This window comes from Ranitomeya variabilis, chromosome 5 (assembly GCF_051348905.1).
Source record: "Ranitomeya variabilis isolate aRanVar5 chromosome 5, aRanVar5.hap1, whole genome shotgun sequence".
Taxonomy (NCBI): Eukaryota; Metazoa; Chordata; class Amphibia; order Anura; family Dendrobatidae; genus Ranitomeya; species Ranitomeya variabilis.
The window spans coordinates 419,016,810-419,039,268 of NC_135236.1; the positions used below are offsets into that span (position 1 = coordinate 419,016,810).

Here is a 22,459-nt window from a genome sequence, read left to right on the forward strand (position 1 = left end):
ATTTTTTTTTACTATTGCGTCTCACTTGTCCTCTATCTTATGTGTGCAATTAATTTCTCAAGTCTGTTATATTTCATACTTTGCGATTGTTGAGTCATGTGGCATTAAAGGGAACCTGTTTCTTCCCCCCAGGCGTGTGTAACTAAAAGAGCCACCTTGTGCTGCACTAATGCTGCATTCTGACAAGGTGGCTCGTTTAGTTCGGGTCCCTGGCACTGCTGCAGTAATCGATTTTGAAGTTTGTCCCTCATACCTCTAAATCGCCAGAGGGGCAGGTCTTATGCCTCCTATTCCAGACGCACCACAGCCGTCACTCATGGCCTCTGCATGCTGGGCGCCGCCTCCTCTTCCTTCTGCGCCTGCGCTGTTTTTTTTTTGTTCGGGCATGCGCAGTTGCGCTGCCCTTCGAACTTACAGCGCAGGCGTCGGGGACGCTAATGAAGGAAGAGGAGGCTTTCGCCTGGCGCGCAGAGGCCATGAGTGACGCTGTGAGGAGTCTGGATTAGGGGGGAAAGACCTGCCCCCCTGGCGATTTCGAGGTATGGGGGAAAAACTTCAAAAACGATTATTGCAGCTGTGCCAGGGACCTGAACTATAAGAGCCACCTTGTCAGAATGCAGCATTAGTGCAGCACAAGGTGGCTCTTTTAGTTACAAACGCCTGGAGGGGGGGGGGGGGGGGTTATTGACAGGTTCCCTTTAAAGCTTCCTCTGTCTTATACACAATAGATAGCTATTATTGATGAGCGATCGTGCTCTGATAAGGTGTTATCCGAGCATGCTAGAGTTCTAATAGAGCATTTCCGGCGTGTTCTAATACTATGTTCGCTTTTTCATCACTAATGGCTATCTGGCCCCATACACAGTGTTAGGTTAAGTTCACACTTGCGTTTGGCTGGTCTGTGTATGGCTGTGTACTTCCTCCCTTAAAGGGAACCTGTCACTTGAATTTGGCCGGACAGGTTTGCGGTCATATGGGCGGGGTTTTCAGGTGTTTGATTCACCCTTTCCTTACCCGTTGGCTGCATGCTGGCCGCAATATTTGATTGATGTTCATGCTGTGTCCTCCGTAGTACACGCCTGCGCAAGGCAATCCACAACATGAACATCAATCAAATATTGCAGCCAGCATGCAGCCAGCGGGTAAGGAAAGGGTGAATCAAACACCCGAAAACCCCGCCCATATGACCGCAAACCTGTCCCACCAAATTCAGGTGACAGGTTCCCTTTAAGCTGCTCCTACTTCCGCATGCGTCCTGCTCCGTCCTGTGTACCTATCTTTAACATTGGGTACGAAGGGACATGCGTTGTATGTTGATGCGTTCGCATGCGGCGTTTTGACGTGCCCGTCGACCGCACGGGAATGCAACATGTACGCAGCCATACGCAGACTAGCCAAACGCGAGTGTGAACCGGGCCTTGTTTAGCAGTGCTGCTCTACTCACTTTGTTTATCGTTCTGCTTCCCCAGTGGCAGACCATCTCCCTGAGCTGCCTTGTGCTCACTGCCAGCTCTGCTCCTAGAAAGTCTCCACCTAGCTATAGGGAGGCACGGCCAGATCCTGCAGGAATTTAACCCAGCTCTGTGCTGCAGTATTTGCCTATCCCTAGGCAGCACAGCTTCTCCCAGTATTCCTGGCCAGATTATTGGTTCCCAGTTGCTTGTCTGGATCCTCTGGGTATATTTTTGTTCTATCTCTAATGTTATCAACCCGGCTTGTATAGCTGTCCTGTCTGACTTCTCCGCCCCTAACCTCGACTTTACACTCTGATCCTGTGTTGCTTGCCTTGAATCTGGATTGTCTGACCACATATTTGCCTTCATCCTCATATTCCTTGTACCCATATCTCTGATCCTCCAGTCAGTTGTTGATGACCCGAGTACCTCCCTGGAGTGGTACCTGGTGACTACCTGCAGCTAAGTGTATCCTCACCACTAGAGGCTTTAGTGAATACCAAGTAGTCACTTAGTTACACCCCTGTAGGGCAATCCTGGCACATGGAGCAGTGGGTCCACACTTATTAACCCCTTTCTGTCATTAGACGTACTATTCCGTCCATGTGGGGTGGGCCCTACTTCCCAAGGACGGAATAGTACGTCCAGCACGATCGGCCGCGCTCACGGGGGGAGCGCGGCCGATCGCGGCCGGGTGTCAGCTGCCTATCGCAGCTGACATCCGGCACTATGTGCCAGGAGCGGTCACGGACCGCTTCCGGCACATTAACCCCCGGCACACCGCGATCAAACATGATCGCGATGTGCCGGCGGTGCAGGGAAGCATCGCGCAGGGAGAGGGCTCCCTGCGGGCTTCCCTGAGCCCCCCGCAGCAACGCGATGTGATCGCGTTGCTGCGAGGGTCTTGCCTCCCTCCCTGCCTGCTCCAGACCCGGATCCAAGATGGCCGCGGATCCGGGTCCTGCAGGGAGGGAGGTGGCTTCACAGAAGCCTGCTCAGAGCAGGCACTGTGAAGCAGCCTGCACTTCTCTCAGATCGGTGATCTGTCAGAGTGCTATGCAAACTGGCAGATCACCGATCTGTATTGTCCCCCCCTGGGGCAAAGTAAAAAAGTAAAAAAAAATTTTTCCAAATGTGTAAAAAAAAATAAAAAAAAAATATTCCAAAATAATGAAAAAAAAATATATATATTATTCCCATAAATACATTTCTTTATCTAAATAATAATAAAAAACAATAAAAGTACACATATTTAGTATCGCCGCGTCCGTAACGACCCGACCTATAAAACTTGCCCACTAGTTAACCCCTTCAGTAAACACCGTAAGAAAAAAAAAAACGAGGCAAAAAACAACGCTTTATTATCATACCGCCGAACAAAAAGTGGAATAACACGCGATCAAAAAGACAGATATAAATAACCATGGTACCGCTGAAAGCGTCATCTTGTCCCGCAAATAACGAGCCACCATACAGCATGATCAGCAAAAAAATAAAAAAGTTATAGTCTTGAGAATAAAGCGATGCAAAAATAATTATTTTTTCCATAAAATAGTTTTTATCGTATAAAAGCGCCAAAACATTAAAAAATAATATAAATGAGGTATCGCTGTAATCGTACTGACCCGAAGAATAAAACTGCTTTATCAATTTTACCAAACGCAGAACGGTATAAACGCCTCCCCCAAAAGGAATTCATGAATAGCTGGTTTTTGGTCATTCTGCCTCACAAAAATCGGAATAAAAAGCGATCAAAAAATGTGACGTGCCCAAAAATGTTACCAATAAAAACGTCAACTCGTCCCGCAAAAAACAAGACCTCACATGACTCTGTGGACCAAAATATGGAAAATGTATAGCTCTCAAAATGTGGTAACGCAAAAAATATTTTTTGCAATAAAAAGCGTCTTTCAGTGTGTGACGGCTGGCAATCATAAAAATCCGCTAAAAAACGCGCTATAAAAGTAAATCAAACCCCCCTTCATCACCCCCTTAGTTAGGGAAAAATAAAAAAAATGTATTTATTTCCATTTTCCCATTAGGGTTAGGGCAAGGGTTGGGGCTAGGGTTAAGGCTACAGTTAGGGTTGGGGCTAGGGTTAGGGTTGGGGCTAAAGTTACGGTTAGGGTTTAGATTACATTTACGGTTGGGAATAGGGTTGGGATTAGGGTTAGGGGTGTGTCAAGGTTAGAGGTGTGGTTAGGGTTACTGTTGGGATTAGGGTTAGGGGTGTGTTTGGATTAGGGTTTCAGTTATAATTGGGGGTTTTCCACTGTTTCGGCACATCAGGGGCTCTCCAAACGCGACATGGCGTCCGATCTCAATTCCAGCCAATTCTGCGTTGAAAAAGTAAAACAGTGCTCCTTCCCTTCCGAGCTCTCCCGTGTGCCCAAACAGGGGTTTACCCCAACATATGGGGTATCAGCGTGCTCAGGACAAATAGGACAATAACCTTTGGGGTCCAATTTCTCCTGTTACCCCTGGAAAAATACAAAACGGGGCTAAAAAATAATTTTTGTGGGGGAAAAAAAAAAGATTTTTTATTTTCACGGCTCTGCGTTATAAACTGTATTGAAACACTTGGGGGTTCAAAGTTCTTACAACACATCTAGATAAGTTCCTTGGGGGGTCTAGTTTCCAAAATGGGGTCATTTGTGCGGGGCTTCTACTGTTTAGGTACATTAGGGGCTCTGCAAACGCAATGTGACGCCTGCAGACCATTCCATCTAAGTCTGCATTCCAAATGGCGCTCCTTCCCTTCCGAGCCCTTCCATGCGTCCAAACGGTGGTTCCCCCCCACATATGGGGTATCAGCGCACTCAGGACAAATTGGACAACAACTTTTGGGGTCCAATTTCTCCTGTTACCCTCGGGAAAATACAAAACTGGGGGCTAAAAAATAATTTTTGTGGGAAAAATTTTTGTTTTATTTTTACGGCTCTGCATTATAAACTTCTGTGAAGCCCTTGGTGGGTCAAAGCGCTCAAAACACATATAGATAAGTTCCTTAGGGGGTCTACTTTCCAAAATGGTGTCACTTGTGGGGGGGTTCAATGTTTAGGCACATCAGGGGCTCCCCAAACGCAACATGGCGTCCCATCTCAATTCCAGTCAATTTTGCATTGAAAAGTCAAATGGCGCTCCTTCGCTTCCGAGCTCTGTCATGCGCCCAAACAGTGGTTTACCCCCACATATGGGGTATCGGCGTACTCAGGACAAATTGTACAACAACTTTTGGGGTCCATTTTCTCCTGTTACCCTTGGTAAAATAAAACAAATTGGAGATGATGTAAATTTTTTGTGAAAAAAAGTTAAATGTTCATTTTTATTTAAACATTCCAAAAATTCCTGTGAAGCACCAGAAGGGTTAATAAACTTCTTGAATATGGTTTTCAGCACCTTGAGGGGTGCAGTTTTTAGAATGGTGTCACACTTGGGTATTTTCTATCATATAGACCCCTCAAAATGACTTCAAATGAGATGTGGTCATTAAAAAAAAATGGTGTTGTAAAAATGAGAAATTGCTGGTCAACTTTTAACCCTTATAACTCCCTAACAAAAAAAAATTTTGGTTCCAAAATTGTGCTGATGTAAAGTAGACATGTGGGAAATGTTACTTATTAAGTATTTTGTGTGACATATCTCTGTGATTTAATTGCATAAAAATTCAAAGTTGGAAAATTGCGAAATTTTCAAAATTTTTGCCAAATTTCCGTTTTTTTCACAAATAAACGCAGGTACTATCACAGAATTTTTACCACTATCATGAAGTACAATATGTCACGAGAAAACAATGTCAGAATCACCAGGATCCGTTGAAGCGTTCCAGAGTTATAACCTCATAAAGGGACAGTGGTCAGAATTGTAAAAATTGGCCCGGTCCATAACGTGCAAACCACCCTCGGGGGTGAAGGGGTTAAACGGGAGTAGAGGTGTCCTTCCAGACAGCTTTGGCAAAGCTACTTACTTCTTGAATAACAAAAGGATTAGGCATTAAAATTCAAACTGATTGAGCCTCATGTCCCCAACATAATCTGTCAGGGAGAGTTAGGTGGCCTCATAGACTAGTGGCCACTGATATTGGTGTATTTAGCCCATGGCCTAAGTTTGGGGACCTTTACTCTTGACTACCCATTGTATACATGACTTGCAGTGTGGACTGGAGGTCTCTGCCTTCCTTTAAACTAACGTGAAAAGTGTTTTGTATTAGCGCAATTCCTCTGGATTCTGCCTCCTTGCTCATCCAAGTCACTGCTTCTGTTACCCGGAGCACCCTTTCAGCTGTGAAACGGCACTCTCATATTCAACTGCTCCCCTCTGTAAGGCTATGTGCACACGATGCGGATTTGCTGCAGATCCGCAGCTGATTTTTCCGCTCAAACGCTGCAGATCTGCACTGTGATGTACAGTATAATGTTATTCAATAGGAAAAAAAAAGCTGTGCAGATGGTGCGGAAAAATCAGTGCGGAATTGCTGCGGATTTCAAAGAAGTGCATGTCACTACTTTTGTGCGGACCTGCAGCGTTTCTGTGCCATTTTAACATGGAGGGTGCAGAACAGTGGCAAAAACCGCACAAAATCCGCATCAATTCCGCAAAAAACCGCACAAAATCCGCATTAAATCCGTGGCAAATCCACGGCTGCGGATTCTGCCAGGAGATGCCGATTTTATGCAGAAAACTCTGCACCTCTTTTCCTACGTGTGCACATAGCCTAACCCTCAGTAGAAAATGAAACTGGGACAGCACATTGGCCACACATATTTACTGATTAAATTGCACGTTTATTTTTTCTGAAAATCTCCCTTTGAATGCTTTCAAATAGTGGCAAAATGGAAAAATTAAACTATAGCAGTTTGCCCCTATTTGGTTGTAATTGTAACAAAATACTTCCTGTAACTTCTTCGTAGAGTCGTGTAGCTGTTGGCTGAACAAGTGTTCAGATGACAGCTAAGGCTACTCTCACACATCCGTAGGTACGGGGCCGTCGCAAACCGTCGGCCCGACGGACATTGTGCACAACGTGGGCAGCAGATGCAGTTTTACGACGCATCCGGTGCCCGTTGTGAGTTCCGGGGAGGAGGGGGCGGAGTTCCGGATGCGCATGCGCAGTCGGAAATGGCGGAGCCGACGGACAAAAAAAGTTACATTGAACGTTTTTTGTCACGACGGACCGCAAAAACACTACGCATCCGTTGCACAACGGATGCGATGTGTGTCCATCCGGCGTTAGTTAAAGTCAATGGCAAAAAAACGGATCCTGCGGGCACATTTGCAGGATCCGTTTTTTTGCCATAACGACGGATTGCGATGGAGGAAAAAAGATGGAAGTGTGAAAGTAGCCTAAGTTCTGTGGTCACCTTTAAACTAATGGGCTTTGCTTTGTAATCAGTGAGCCGTTCTTTGCTGCAGTTGGAGCACTAGTCGCACCCTCCGCATCTGCGCTGTATTAAGTCGTTCACATGTAGCATGGGTCAGTTTTAAGATAACTTCATGGGGTCCTGTAAAGTGGCTGCATTGTGCTGTTTTCTTGTGTGGATACTTGCCTATCTCTTGATGCGACCCTCCTCTCAAATGAGTTTTTATTTGGTAAATTGTGCTTTCTAAAACCGTAAGTTTGATAGTGCCCTAGTTGGCTTCCTGCTTTGGAATATTTTCTCTACAATTATTCTAATCATGGGGCAAACTTTTTTGATACTTTTTTTTTAAAGCGGATCTTTTGCCATATTAGGATCACCTCTGTAAGGGCAGTTTATTATGGGACCGGTCCACTGCCCTATTTGGGGTAGGCAGAAAACTTCGGTGACCAGCAGTCAATGCCGTTTTCAACTTACTGTTTCACCCGCAAAACTGCTTGGCCAAATTTCAGCAGCCTGCAGTTCTTCGGATAAGTGTTATACTTTTTTTTCAGCCCTCCAAATGTGATGTCAATAGTAATCCAATGCATTGTAGAGTCACTAGTTGGTGGAAGCTTGTTGAGATGAGAACTATGAAGACATCTGATAGGCGCTTTGCACAGTACTTATGGGCTGTCTGGGCAACAGGAAACTGCTCCAAAGTGACAGCAAGCTTCACATCAGGAGGAATCCTGTGCCTGCTCAGAAAGTAGGAAAGCAGGTGTACTACATATATTCTTGCTTCAGCCTAGCAAAGGGATTCAATAAGAGAAATGCAGGTTACTCACTTAACATCTTGTCTTGACACACTTCTGCTTAAAGAGAACCCGTCATGAGGGTTTTGTATCTCATACTAATGTATGTTCATCTTTCATGCTGATAAAATCCGTACCTTTATTGTAAAAGTCTGTTTTGCAGGTTTTTTTTTAATAGAAATCCAGTGTTGAAATTCTTTGCAAATGAGGTGCAATTGCAGCTTTTATGCCTTTCACTAATCCCCACCTGCTGTCTTCTCCTGTATCTGACGGACAGGTCACTTTCTTGTTTAGGGGACTTGCACCCATTGACATGTCATTCAGGCCTAGGAAGCAGGGAACAGTGAGGGAGTACATTAAAGCTGCAAGCGCAATGTACCATGTCCGTACCCTTGCAGCTTACTTGCATACAATTTCAACTCTGGATCTCTCAGAAACTGCTATACTTACAGTATGTCAACAGTTGAGGTACAGACTTAATCAGCAGGAAAACGTGTATGCACATGCCATTAGCTTGAGGTACAAAATCATCATGTCGGGTTCCCTTTATAATTGCTAGATGCTGAATCTATGTGGGTATACATTGGTGTTCCCCCATCCCTCTACTATGTGGTAAACCGCCACACAAAACATACGGTATTCTCCACGAATAGCTTTGCATTTATCCAATTGTGGCCATTTTATATTTGGTGAATTCTCCCATATATAGACATAATATTCATGCTTGCCATACATTCAATAAATGTAAAGTATGAAGTGATTCTTATTTATTTTGTAACGCAAAGCATGCTTTGTTCTATAGTCATAATCCAGTGTTAAAATACTATTTTTGTTTTCTAGATTCATGGCAACTAATGACTTAATGACTGAGCTGCAGAAGGACTCCATTAAACTAGACGATGATAGTGAGCGTAAAGTAGTAAAGATGATTTTAAAGCTTTTGGAAGATAAGAATGGTGAAGTGCAAAACCTAGCGGTGAAATGGTAAGTTGCATCAAGCAATGTAATCTTGTCCTTCCACCTTTCTCGTCAATCATTCCAGATAACGGAGGATTTTAATATTCATGGACTTCATGAAACACCAAAGTAGTTACTACAGTGACTAACCAAGAAGTTAAAGTGTAACTCTTTTTGGAAAAAAAAAGTTTTTATATTGGAGGCACTGCAAAGTATTGCTGTCAGGAAGGGGGGCAGGGTCGTGAGATCCCCCACCAGTTGGACTAAACTCTGCTCTCAAATGTGCAGCTTCTGCTGGAGCTGCATGTGTAGAGTAGTGTACAGGCTCAGTATTAACCCCTTAACGACCGCCGATACGCCTTTTAACGGCGGCCGCTAAGGGTACTTAAACCACAGCGCCGTTAATTAACGGCGCTGTGGAAAAAGTGAATAGCGCCCCCCAGAGTCGGATTTTCTCTGGGGTCTCGGTTACCGGGGGTAGCCGAGACCCCAGAGAACATGATTCGGGTTTTTTTTTACCGACCCCCGAGATGCGATCATCGGTAATTAACCGTTTACCGGCGGTCGCAAAAAACCCCCCAAAAACGCGACTTCCCATTTAATTTCTCTGTCCTCCGACAGAGAAATGGGGTCCCCGATCGCCCCCGATACTCACCTGTCTCCCCTGGTGCTCATCGTGGCTCCCGATGGGCGCCGCCATCTACTTCCGGCAAAAAAATGGCGGGCGCAGTGCGCCAGCCGGCCGGCACCCGGGAGATCTTTGGGGTCTCGGCTGCTGGGGGTAGCCGAGACCCCAAAGAACATGATCGGGGTCGGTTTTTACCGACCCCTGTTTTGCGATCGCCGGTAATTAACGGTTTACCGGCGACCGCAGAAAAAAAAAAAGAGATTTGTAATTCTCTGTCCTCTGATGTGATCGCACATCAGAGGACAGAGAAATAAAGGGATTTGGGGACCCTATCATACTTACCGGTGTCCCTGGGTCCTCCTGCGTCCCCTCCTGCCCGCCGGCTTCTTCCTATGGAAAGAAAATGGCGGGCGCATGCGCAGTGCGCCCGCTCTCTACTGCCATCTGCCAGCCGGCAGGAGAGAGGAGTTGGGGCTAAAATTAGGGTTAGGGCTAGGGTTAGGGTTGGGGCTAAATGTAGGGTTAGGGTTGGGGCTAAATTTAGGGCTAGGGTTAGGGTTGGGGCTAAAGTTAGGACTAGGGTTGCGGCTAAAGTTAGGGTTAGAGTTGGGATTAGGGTTGGCATTAGGGTTACGTTTGGGAGTAGGGTTAGGTTTGGGATTAGGGTTAAGGTTAGGTTTGGGATTAGGGGTGTATTGGGATTAGGGTTAGGTTTGAGGTTAGGGTTGAAATTAGGATTAGGGGTGTGTTGGATTTAGGGTTCTGATTAGGGTTATGGTTGTTTTGGGGTTAGGGTTGCGATTATCCTTAGGGTTGTGATTAGGATTATGGATCGGGTTGGCATTAGGGTTAGGCCTCTTTCACACTTCAGTCTTTTGGCGTCAGTCTGAAACCACCATTTTCGTCAAATAGCGGATCCGCCATTTTTTTTGGGCGGATCCGCTATTTTCCCATAGACATGCATTAGCGATGGATTGTGGCGGATGGTCGTCCGTTCCATCCGCCATGCGACGGATCCGTCGAGATTTGGCGGACGTCATCTAGACATTGACGGCCATTGTAACGTTTTTTGTCTGCGACGAAATGGCGGTTCGCGACGGATCCTTCGCGTTCGTCATTCCATAGAATGGCCGCCTATGGGCGACGGATCCGTCGTTACCGTCATTTCGGCGGATCCGTCGCCCCAATCCGCTTTTTCAATTGCGCATGCTCCAAAAAGTAGATACTTTTCCCAGACAACCCCCAAGTAACGGATCCGTCAAAAAAACAATTGTGACAACAATTGTGATGGATCCGTAGATCCTTCACTATGTCGGAGCTGACTGACGCCAAACAACTGAAGTGTGAAAGAAGCCTTAGGGGTGTGTTGGGGTTAGGGTTGGAGTTAGATTTGGGGGGTTTCCACTGTTTAGGTACATCAGGGGGTCTCCAAACGCCACAGCCAATTTTGCGCTCAAAAAGTCAAATGGTGCTCCCTCCCTTCCGAGCTCTGCCGTGCACCCAAACAGTGGTTTACCCCCACATATGGGGCATCAGCGTACTCGGGATAAATTGGACAACAACTTTTGGGGTCCAATTTCTCCTGTTACCCTTGTGAAAATAAAAACTTGGGGGCTAAAAAATCTTTTTTGTGGAAAATTTTTTTTTTTATTTTCACAACTCTGCATTATAAACGTCTGTGAATAATAATAATAATAATAATAATAATAATAATCTTTATTTATATAGCGCCAACATATTCCGCAGCGCTTTACAGTTTAACATTTTCAAACACAACAGTCATAGGTAACAACGTTAACAATACAGTAATAAAGCAAAAATAAGACAAAATAAGACGACCCTGCTCGTGAGAGCTTACAATCTACAAAGCACTTGGGCATTCAAAGTTCTCACCACACATCTAGATAAGTTCCTTGGGGGCTCTAGTTTCCAAAATTGGGTCACTTGTGGGGGGTTTCTACTGTTTAGGTACATCAGGGCCTCTGCAAACACAAGATAATGCCCGCAGACCATTCTATCAAAGTCTACATTCCAAAATGGCGTTCCTTCCCTTCCGAGCTCTCTCATGTGCTCAAACAGTGGTCACCCCCACACATGGGGTATCAGTGTACTCAGGACAAATTGGACAACAACAATTGGGGTCCAATTTCTCTTGTACCCTTGCGAAAATAAAAACTTGGGGGCTAAAAAATCTTTTTTGTGGAAAAAAAAATATATTTTTTATTTTCACGACTCTGCATTATAAACTTCTGTGAAGCACTTGGGCATTCAAAGTTCTCACCACACATCTAGATAAGTTCCTTGGGGGGTCTAGTTTCCAAAATGGGGTCACTTGTGGGGGGTTTCTACTGTTTAGGCACATCAGGGGCTTTCCAAACGCGACATGGTGTCCGATCTCAATTCCAGCCAATTCTACATTGAAAAAGTAAAACGGCACTCCTTCTCTTCCAAGCTCTGCGGTGCGCCCAAACAGTGGTTTACCCCCACATATGGGGTATCGACGTACTCAGGTGAAATTGCACAACAACTTTTGTGGTCTAATTTCTCCTGTTACCCTTGTGAAAATAAGAATTTGTGGGCGAAAAGATCATTTTTGTGTAAATAAATGCGATTTTTTATTTTCACGGCTCTACTTTATAAACTTCTGTGAAGCACTTGGGGGCTCAAAGTGCTCACCACACATCTAGATAAGTTCCTTAAGGGGTCTAGTTTCCAAAATGGTTTCACTTGTGGAGCGTTTCCACTGTTTAGGCACATCAGGGGCTCTCTAAACGTGACATAGCATCCGATCTCAATTCCAGCCAATTCTACATTGAAAAAGTAAAACGGTGCTCCTTCTCTTCCAAACTCTGCGGTGCGCCCAAACAGTGGTTTACCCCCACACAGTGGTTTACCCCCACATATGGAGTATCGGCATATTCAGGAGAAATTGCACAACAACATTTATGGTTAAATTTCTGTTTTTACACTTGTGAAAATAAAAAAAAATGGTTCTGAAGTAAAATGTTTGCAAAAAAAGTTAAATGTTCATTTTTGCCTTCCACATTGTTTCAGTTCCTGTGAAGCACGTAAAGGGTTAATAAACTTCTTGAATGTGGTTTTGAGCACCTTGAGGGGTGCAGTTTTTAGAATGGTGTCACACTTGGTTATTTTCTATCATATAGACCCCTCAAAATGACTTCAAATGTGATGTGGTCCCTAAAAAAAAAAAAAATTGTGGTGTAAAAATGAGAAATTGCTGGTCAACTTTTAACCCTTATAACTCCCTAAAAAAAAAAAAAAAATTTGTTTCCAAAATTGTGCTGATGTAAAGTAGACATGTGGGAAATGTTATTTATTAACTATTTTTTGTGACATATATCTCTGATTTAAGGGCATAAAAATACAAAGTTTGAAAATTGCAAAATTTCAAATTTTTTTGCCATATTTCCATTTTTTTCATAAATAATCGCAAGTAATATCGAAGAAATGTTACCACTAACATGAAGTACAATATGTCACGAAAAAACAGTCTCAGAATCAGCAGGATCCGTTGAAGCGTTCCAGAGCTATAACCTCATAAAGTGATAGTGGTCAGAATTGTAAAAATTGGCCCGGTCATTAAGTACCAAATTGGCTCTGTCACTAAGAGGTTAAGTCTATGGGTCTGTACAAACCCTTACTATTGAGCACTGCTCTGCACATACTTCATGCAGGAGGAGCGCACATTTTAGAACTGTGTTTTGACTGGCGGGGCTCTCGGGACCTAAATACTATGCAACACTTGTAACATATTAAACCTTCTTCAAATTGATAGTTACACTTTAAAGCAGCATAAATGTAGAAAATATCTCTTCTTCACGTTGTAGTATTAAAAATATAGAAAAAATGTTCTACAGTACTGTGGGAGAAATGGTGCAAAGTAAGAATGCTTTAACCCCTTCATGACCCAGCCTATTTTGGCCTTAATGACCTTGCCGTTTTTTGCAATTCTGACCAGTGTCCCTTTATGAGGTAATAACTCGGGAACGCTTCAACGGATCGTAGCGATTCTGAGATTGTTTTTTCGTGACATATTGGGCTTCATGTTAGTGGTAAATTTAGGTCGATAATTTCTGCGTTTATTTGTGAAAAAAATGGAAATTTGGTGAAAATTTTGAAAATTTTGCAATTTTCACATTTTGAATTTTTATTCTGTTAAACCAGAGAGTTATGTGACACAAAATATTTAATAAATAACATTTCCCAGATGTCTACTTTACATCAGCACAATTTTGGAAACAACATTTTTTTTTTGCTAGGAAGTTATAAGGGTTAAAATTTGACCAGTGATTTCTCATTTTTACAACAAAATTTACAAAACCATTTTTTTTAGGGACCACCTCACATTTGAAATCAGTTTGAGGGTTCTATATGGCTGAAAATACCCCAAAGTGACACCATTCTAAAAACTGCACCCCTCAAGGTGCTCAAAACCACATTCAAGAAGTTTATTAACCCTTCAGGTGTTTCACAGCAGCAGAAGCAACATGGAAGGAAAAAATGAACATTTAACTTTTTAGTCACAAAAATGATCTTTTAGCAACAATTTTTTTATTTTCCCAAGGGTAAAAGGAGAAACTGGACCACGAAAGTTGTTGTCCAATTTGTTCTGAGTACGCTGATACCTCATATGTGGGGGTAAACCACTGTTTGGGCGCACGGCAGAATTCGGAAGGGAAGGAGCGCCATTTGACTTTTTGAATGAAAAATTGGCTCCAATCGTTAGCGGACACCATGTCGCGTTTGGGGAGCCCCTGTGTGCCTAAACATTGGAGCTTCCCCACAAGTGACCCCATTTTGGAAAGGAGACCCCCCAAGGAACTTATCTAGATGCATAGTGAGCACTTTAAACCCTCATCACAAATTGATCCGTAAAAATGAAAAAGTACTTTTTTTTCACAAAAAAATTCTTTTAGCCTCAATTTTTTAATTTTCACATGGGCAACAGGATAAAATAAATGCTAAAATTTGTTGGGCAATTTCTCCTGAGTACGCCGATACCTCATATGTGGGGGTAAACCACTGTTTGGGCGCATGGCAAGGCTCGGAAGGGAAGGCGCGCCATTTGACTTTTTGAATGGAAAAGTAGCTCCAATCTTTAGCGGACACCATGTCGCGTTTGGAGAGCCCCTGTGTGCCTAAACATTGGAGCTCCCCCACAAGTGACCCCATTTTGGAAGCTAGACCCCCCAAGGAACTTATCTAGATGCATAGTGAGCACTTTAAACCAACAAGTGCTTCACAGAAGTTTATAACGCAGAGCCGTGAAAATAAAAAATATTTTTTCTTTCCTCAAAAATGATTTTTAGCCCAGAATTTTTTATTTTCCCAAGGGTAACAGGAGAAATTGGACGCCAAATGTTGTTGTCCAGTTTGTCCTGAGTACGATGATACCCCATATGTGGGGGTAAACCACTGTTTGGGTGCACGGCAGGGCTTGGAAGGGAAGGCACGCCATTTGGCTTTTTGAATGGAAAATTAGATCCAATCATTAGCGGACACCATGTCGCGTTTGAAGAGCCCCTGTGTGCCTAAACATTGGAGCTCCCGCACAAGTGACCCCATTTTGGAAACTAGACCTCCCAAGGAACTAATCTAGATGTGTGGTGAGCACTTTGAACCCCCAAGTGCTTCACAGAAGTTTATAACGCAGAGCCATGAAAATAAAAAATAATTTTTCTTTTATCAAAAAAATTTTTTTAGCCCTGAATTTTTTATTTTCCCAAGGGTAACAGGGGAAATTTGACCCCAATAGTTGTCCAGTTTCTCCTGAGTACGCTGATACCCCATATGTGGGGGTAAACCACTGTTTGGGCACACGTCGGGGTTCGGAAGGGAAGTAGTGACGTTTTGAAATGCAGACTTTGATGGAATGCTCTGCGGGCGTCACTTTGCGTTTGCAGAGCCCCTGATGTGCCTAAACAGTAGAAACCCCCCACAAGTGACCCCATTTTGGAAACTAAACCCCCAAGGGAACTTATCTATATGTGTGGTGAGCACTTTGAACCCCTAAGTGCTTCACAGAAGTTTATAACGCAGAGCCGTGAAAATAAAAAATCATTTTTCTTTCCTCAAAAATAATTTTTTAGCCCGCAATTTTTTATTTTCCCAAGGGTTACAGGAGAAAATGGACCCCAAAAGTTGTTGATCAGTTTCTCCTGAGTACGCTGGTACCCCATATGTGGGGGTAAAGCACTGTTTGGGCACACGTCGGGGCTCGGAAGGGAGAGAGCACCATTTTACTTTTTCAACGCAAGATTGGCTGGAATCAATGGTGGCGCCGTGTCGCGTTTGGAGACCCCCTGATGTGCCTAAAAAGTTGAAACCCCTCAATTCTAACTCCAACACTAACCCCAACACACCCCTAACTCTAATCCCAACCCTAACCACAACCCTAACCCCAACACACCCCTAACCCTAGTCTTACCCCTAATTCCAACCCTAAGGCTATGTGCTCACGTTGCGGATTTGTGTGGATTTTTCCGCAGTTTTTGAAAAATCTGCAGGTAAAACACACTGCGCTTTACCTGCGGATTTACTGCGGATTTCCAGTGTTTTTTTGTGTGGATTTCACTTGCGGATTCCTATTATGGAGCAGGTGTAAAACGCTGCGGAATTGCACAAAGAATTGACATGCTGCGGAAAATACAACGCAGCGTTTCCGCGCTGTATTTTCCGCACCATGGGCACAGCGGATTTGGTTTTCCATAGGTTTACGTGGTACTGTAAACGTGATGGAAAACTGATACCAATCCGCAGCGACCAATCCGCTGCGGATCCGCAGCCAAATCCGCACCGTGTGCACATAGCCTAATTCTAATCCTAATTCTAACCCTAGCCCTAAGTGCAACCCTAGCCCTAAGTGCAACCCTAGCCCTAAGTGCAACCCTAGCCCTAAGTGCAACCCTAGCCCTAAGTGCAACCCTAGCCCTAAGTGCAACCCTAGCCCTAAGTGCAACCCTAGCCCTAAGTGCAACCCTAGCCCTAAGTGCAACCCTAGCCCTAAGTGCAACCCTAGCCCTAAGTGCAACCCTAGCCCTAAGTGCAACCCTAGCCCTAAGTGCAACCCTAGCCCTAAGTGCAACCCTAGCCCTAAGTGCAACCCTAGCCCTAAGTGCAACCCTAGCCCTAAGTGCAACCCTAGCCCTAAGTGCAACCCTAGCCCTAAGTGCAACCCTAGCCCTAAGTGCAACCCTAGCCCTAAGTGCAACCCTAGCCCTAAGTGCAACCCTAGCCCTAAGTGCAACCCTAGCCCTAAGTGCAACCCTAGCCCTAAGTGCAACCCTAGCCCTAAGTGCAACCCTAGCCCTAAGTGCAACCCTAGCCCTAAGTGCAACCCTAGCCCTAAGTGCAACCCTAGCCCTAAGTGCAACCCTAGCCCTAAGTGCAACCCTAGCCCTAAGTGCAACCCTAGCCCTAAGTGCAACCCTAGCCCTAAGTGCAACCCTAGCCCTAAGTGCAACCCTAGCCCTAAGTGCAACCCTAGCCCTAAGTGCAACCCTAGCCCTAAGTGCAACCCTAGCCCTAAGTGCAACCCTAGCCCTAAGTGCAACCCTAGCCCTAAGTGCAACCCTAGCCCTAAGTGCAACCCTAGCCCTAAGTGCAACCCTAGCCCTAAGTGCAACCCTAGCCCTAAGTGCAACCCTAGCCCTAAGTGCAACCCTAGCCCTACCCCAAAAATAATTATATTTTCTGTATTTTATTATTGTCCCTACCTATGGGGGTGATAAAGGGGGTGATTTATTTACTATTTTTTTTATTTTGATCGCTGTGATAGAACTTATCACAGCGACCAAAATGTGCAGGAACGAATCTGCCGGCTGGCAGATTCGGCGGGCGCACTGCGCATGCGCCAGCCATTTTCCAAGATGGCGGCGCCCATGAAGCAGACGGCCGGACACCGGGAGGGACATCGGAGCTAGGTAAGTATGGGGGGGTGGGACCGGAACACGGGGGGGGGGGGGGGGAGATCGGAGGACCTGGGGAGCGGACAGGAGGACCGGGGGAGCCGACAGGAGGGAGGAGGGGAGCGGAACGGAGATCGGGGCAAAAAGGACGACTGGGGAGGCGATGGGTGGGGTGGGGGCAGATCGGGGTCTCCAGCCATGGCAGATGCTATTGCAGCATCGGTCATGGCTGGATTGTAATATTTCACCATTTTCATAGGTGAAATATTACAAATCGCTCTGATTGGCAGTTTCACTTTCAACAGCCAATCAGAGCGATCGTAGCCACGGGGGGGTGAAGCCACCCCCCCTGGGCTGAAGTACCACTCCCCCTGTCTCTGCAGATCGGGTAAAATGGGAGTTAACCCCTTCACCCGATCTGCAGGGACGCGATCATTCTGTGACACAGCATATGCGTCACAGGTCGGATTGGCACCGACTTTCATGACGCATACGCTGTCACAGGTCGGGAAGGGGTTAAAAAATAGAAGTGTTAATACAGATTTTTAATTGGTTAAAACAACGCAAAGTGAAAGAACAAATGAGAAAGTTAAATCAATGAATTTTTGGTGTGATCAGCCATTGCCTTCAAAACACAATTAGTATTCCTAGGTACACTTGTACAAAGAGCTTTTGTAGGATTATTCAGGTGTATGAGTAGCCAGTTACACCAAACACAATGATCATCATTATAACACTTATATTCACCTCTGACCTGTTTCAGCTGAGCCTGCACTCTCTCCCAAAGCTCACGTCAGGTTGTTGCGTCACATGAGCCCTGCACCCAATCAGCGCTGGCTTCACCCCACCTTTGGACATATAAGTAATGAACAGGAAGTGAGATCTGCAGCTGGCTGTTCACTTCCTGTTACTGTCCCCGCCTTCAGACACAAGTGACAATGCTGCAGAATTGGGCACAGGGCTCACATGACGCAATACATGAGCCCCAGGAGGGTGAGTGCAGACACTATTGGCGTGCCGCCGGCACAAGAAGCTAGTATAAGCATAAGGGTTGTTAAGTTATGCATGTTCTTATGTGGCAGATATCTTGCAGAAATCTGAGGTTCTCATTCATTTGAATAGGACTTTAGCTTTCACATTTGTTCAACTGTTGCATTGTATATTTTTTTGTAGTTTAATAAGCATTCTTTTCTTATCCAACATGGCGCTTGAAATGTATGTGTTTTTTTCTGTTTAGTCTCGGCCCTCTTGTAAGTAAAGTAAAAGAATATCAAGTAGAGACCATTGTGGACACTCTGTGCACCAATATGTTGTCCGACAAGGAACAGCTACGCGATATATCGAGCATTGGACTGAAAACTGTAATTGGAGAGCTTCCGCCAGCTTCTAGTGGTGAGTTAGAGCATTCCCCTTACAATGAATGCTTGAAGGCGGTTTTCCCACGAAGTTAATTTTAATCAACATTTTAATCAATAGATCTTTTGAATAATAATTTCTGCAATTGAATGTGTTTTAAAAAAAATTTCCTGTGCTGAGATAATCTTACAAATGTGCCCCTGCTGTGTACTGTGTAATGGCTGTGTCTGACTGTGCAGGAACATGGTCTGATCATAGCACCATATCTCCTGAGCAGGGGAGGAAGGATAACAGTATGCAGACAGGACAGCAGGGGATCACAAATTATTTTTTTTTAGGTAAAACGGGTTACTAAAGGCCAGGGAAATGCCTTACCTCACAAAAAGAATCTGCTGTGATTTCCTACCCCCCTCCCCTCCGCCCAGTAGATGTGGTATGATCTGACCATGTTCCTGTACGGTCAGACACAGCCATTACACAGGATCGTCCAATTGTGGAACTTATATTTATTTGAAGACCTATTAATTAAAATGTATTTTGTTAGTGGGAAACCCTTTTAAAAGGGAGTTGCTGATGATGATCTTTGGTAAATATGGCTTCTCAGAATGGGAAAGTTCAGCTGTTCAATACATTATTCCATGTCTGCTGCCTCTGCGATGGAGCCTGCTTGTCCTACTAGAATGTGCTTTAGTTACAATGAAGTTTCACACTTAATAAGGGAAAGCAGAAATCTTGAAAACTATTGATACAAAAATAACAAACATCATTTATGTGCTAAAACCAGGTTTAGGGTTTAGTTGATATTTAAAGGGAAGCGGTCAGTAAGTTAACCCCTTAACAACCAGGGGTATTTCAGTTTTTGAAAAATTGTTGTGTTTTTTTGTTTTTTTGCTCCCCTTCACAGAGCCATAACTTCGTATTTTTTGATCAGTTTGTCTGTGTGAGGGCTTGTTTTTTGCTGGACAAGTTGTACTTTTGAAAGGCATTGGTTTTACCATAGTGTACATTCCTTGTGGTAAAACTTCGAAATAAGTGCAATTCCACAGTTGCTAAATGGTAAAACTGACCTGCCATTATGATTCTCCAGGTCATTAGAAGTTAGGACAGCAAACCTGTATAGTCTTTTTTTTTTTTTTAAGTTAAGTGGCGAAAATAGCAACGTCTGTGATTCGATGAACAATCATGCAGATAGTACCACTGAAAATATCTATAACACAGCGCAGTGGAAATATCAAACATAACTTTTAATGATTAGTAAAAAGTAAAACTAAACCAAGTCACCCAAAGTGTAAATAAAAACTGGGGTGTAGTCTCATCCATATAGTGTAATGGCCATAGAGACTTGAAGACCCCCCAATAGGATTCAAAATTCCGCCTGTAATAGCACCTGCGGAATAAATAGACCAAGGTATGATATATCAGAAAGCTGCGGAAAAAAATACTCATAATCAGCAGCTCTAGTGTCCATACACTTGGTTGCATGTAAGGACAATTATTCATATATAACAGTTATAGCATATATTGTAAACATTGCCACTGGTGATTGTTAAATAATGGAAAAGGAACAATCTCACCAATTCCACAGTACGGGCACAGGAGCGCCGGATATCCTCTGGTCAGGGGAAAATCCGAAATTTGATAGATGACAATACCCTGTCAATCCCTGTGGGGCTACCAGTAAGCTATCCCTCCCCAAAGCTCCTGCCCTTATAAGGGCAGTCCACATCTACCCCTGCGCACACATGCCCTGCACTCTCCCTGTATCGTAGTCCTGACGCGTTTCTTCCAAGCTAAATCATCAGGGGACTTGCTTGTATTAGGAGGTAAAGTGCGTATGTGCTAGAATAAGGGGACAAAAAGTCCTGCCACCCTCTATGCTATCTTGCAGAGAATGGTGGAGGCGTAGGGCCCGTCTTAAATACATAGTGGTGTGCTTAAAAAAGCAGCCACTTGTTGTGGGGCAATTGGCATGAATGTGTGGCAGCTGTGAGTCAAAGAAAAAACATACACGGTGTTCAATAGAAGATGGAACGTCATCTCCTTCTATCAAATTTCGTATTTTCCCCTGACCAGAGGATATTCGGCGCTCCTGTGCCCGTACTGTGGAATTGGTGAGATTGTTCCTTTTCCATTATTTAACAATCACCAGTGGCAATGTTTACAATATATGCTATAACTGTTATATATGAATAATTGTCCTTACATGCAACCAAGTGTATGGACACTAGAGCTGCTGATTATATGAGTATTTTTTTTCGCAGCTTTCTGATATATCATACCTTGGTCTATTTATTCCGCAGGTGCTATTACAGGCGGAATTTTGAATCCTATTGGGGATCTTCAAGTCTCTATGGCCATTACACTATATGGTTGAGACTACACCCCAGTTTTTATTTACACTTTGGGTGACTTGGTTTAGTTTTACTTTTTACTAATCCTTAAAAGTTATGTTTTATATTTCCACTGCGCTGTGTTTTAGTTAAGTGGTGAAAAAAAATCCAAAATTTGTATTTAAAAAAACAAAAAAAAAGCCATTTTCCCAAGGCCTGTAGCATCTCCGGTTTTTGTGATTTGGGACTGTTAGAGAGCTTATTTTTTTCCATGATGAACTGACTGGCGTTTTGAATTTTTTTTTCTCATTACTCCGTTTAGCGATCAGGTTAATTCTTTTTCTATATTGATTGGGTGATTCTGAACACAACGATAACAAATATGTGTATATTTTATTTTATTAAGTTTTATTTTGAATGGGGCGTAAGGGGGTGGATTTGAATTGTTTGACTTTTTAAAAAATATATTTTTAAAAACACATTTTTACTTTTTGTTTAATTCATAGTCTCCATGGGAGACTAGAAGCTGCAGTATTTCGATCACTTCTGCTACGTACATGCGATGATAGGATTGCCTGTGTGTAGCAGAAATGCTCACTTGCTATGAGCGCCGACCATGGGGCGGCAATCATAGCAATCTGGCAATAACAAAAAAAGAGGTCTGCTGCAGGCCTCTGGTTGTCATGCCAACCCATGGATGACCCGCGATCATGTGCATAAATCTCCGATGGGTGGGATTAGCGATGTGCTTCTGGTAAACTTGAGTTTAATTACACTGTCAGAGATTGACAGTGGCATTTAACTAGTTAACAGCCGCGGGTGGATCGCGATTCCACCCGCAGATGTTGCGTGCATATGTCAGCCGTCATGTGCCTAGAAAGGTGCGTGCTCAGCTTCAGAGCCCACACCAAACACTGGGAGTCTGACATGGGTGTACTATTACACCCAACGTTGAAAAGGGGTTAAAGTCTCTCCCCCACACACTAAATGTCATATATGGGCATGCGGGTCTTTGAAACGTTAGTGCACTTTTTTTAGTGCACTTTTTATAGCTTCTATCCATATCTGCATTCCCAAGTAGCAAGCGTTTTCATATGCAGATTAATTCTTAAATGCTCTGGGTGTGACCATGCACTTAAAACAAATCAACACTACCTTCTTAGGTTGTTTCTCTGTCCAGCACCAGTCTTTTTAGCTTGATAGATGGCTCAGTCTGAGAGGTCAGGCAACAGGTAAGGAATTCAAACCGTGAGCTGTCACTCAGTTCAAACTGATCACTTTAATCTTGTTAATATGATTTCCGTCATTATTGATTGCATTTTACAGTTGCTTTCCTAATGTATTGACAATTCCTCACCAGTATAAGATTTTTTTGATTCATTTTTTAACCTGGTACTTTTAAGAAAATAAGATCCTCGGATTTGTTCTCAGTGTCTATCTATTATTCTACAGGATCCTCTTTGGCTGCAAATGTTTGCAAGAAAATTACTGGACGTCTCACCAGTGCTATTGCAAAGCAGGAGGATGTGTCTGTGCAGCTGGAAGCCTTGGACATCATGGCTGATATGCTAAGCAGGTACAATTTACATTGGCTAATCCTTATACTTGAAGCACTAGAAATTATTGACATGGATTACATTTTACATACCAAATGG

General features: G+C 43.9%; 1 protein-coding gene across 1 annotated transcript in view; it reads left to right on the forward strand.

Moving 5' to 3' along the window:
• CAND1 (cullin associated and neddylation dissociated 1) overlaps positions 1 to 22,459 on the forward strand; it is a 48,591-nt gene that overhangs the window by 6,260 nt on the left and 19,872 nt on the right. Inside the window, exons 2-4 of the mRNA XM_077265218.1 lie at positions 8,446 to 8,589; positions 18,356 to 18,510; positions 22,257 to 22,380. Coding sequence (XP_077121333.1) covers positions 8,446 to 8,589; positions 18,356 to 18,510; positions 22,257 to 22,380 — 423 coding nt within the window. The remainder of the gene's footprint in view (positions 1 to 8,445; positions 8,590 to 18,355; positions 18,511 to 22,256; positions 22,381 to 22,459) is intronic.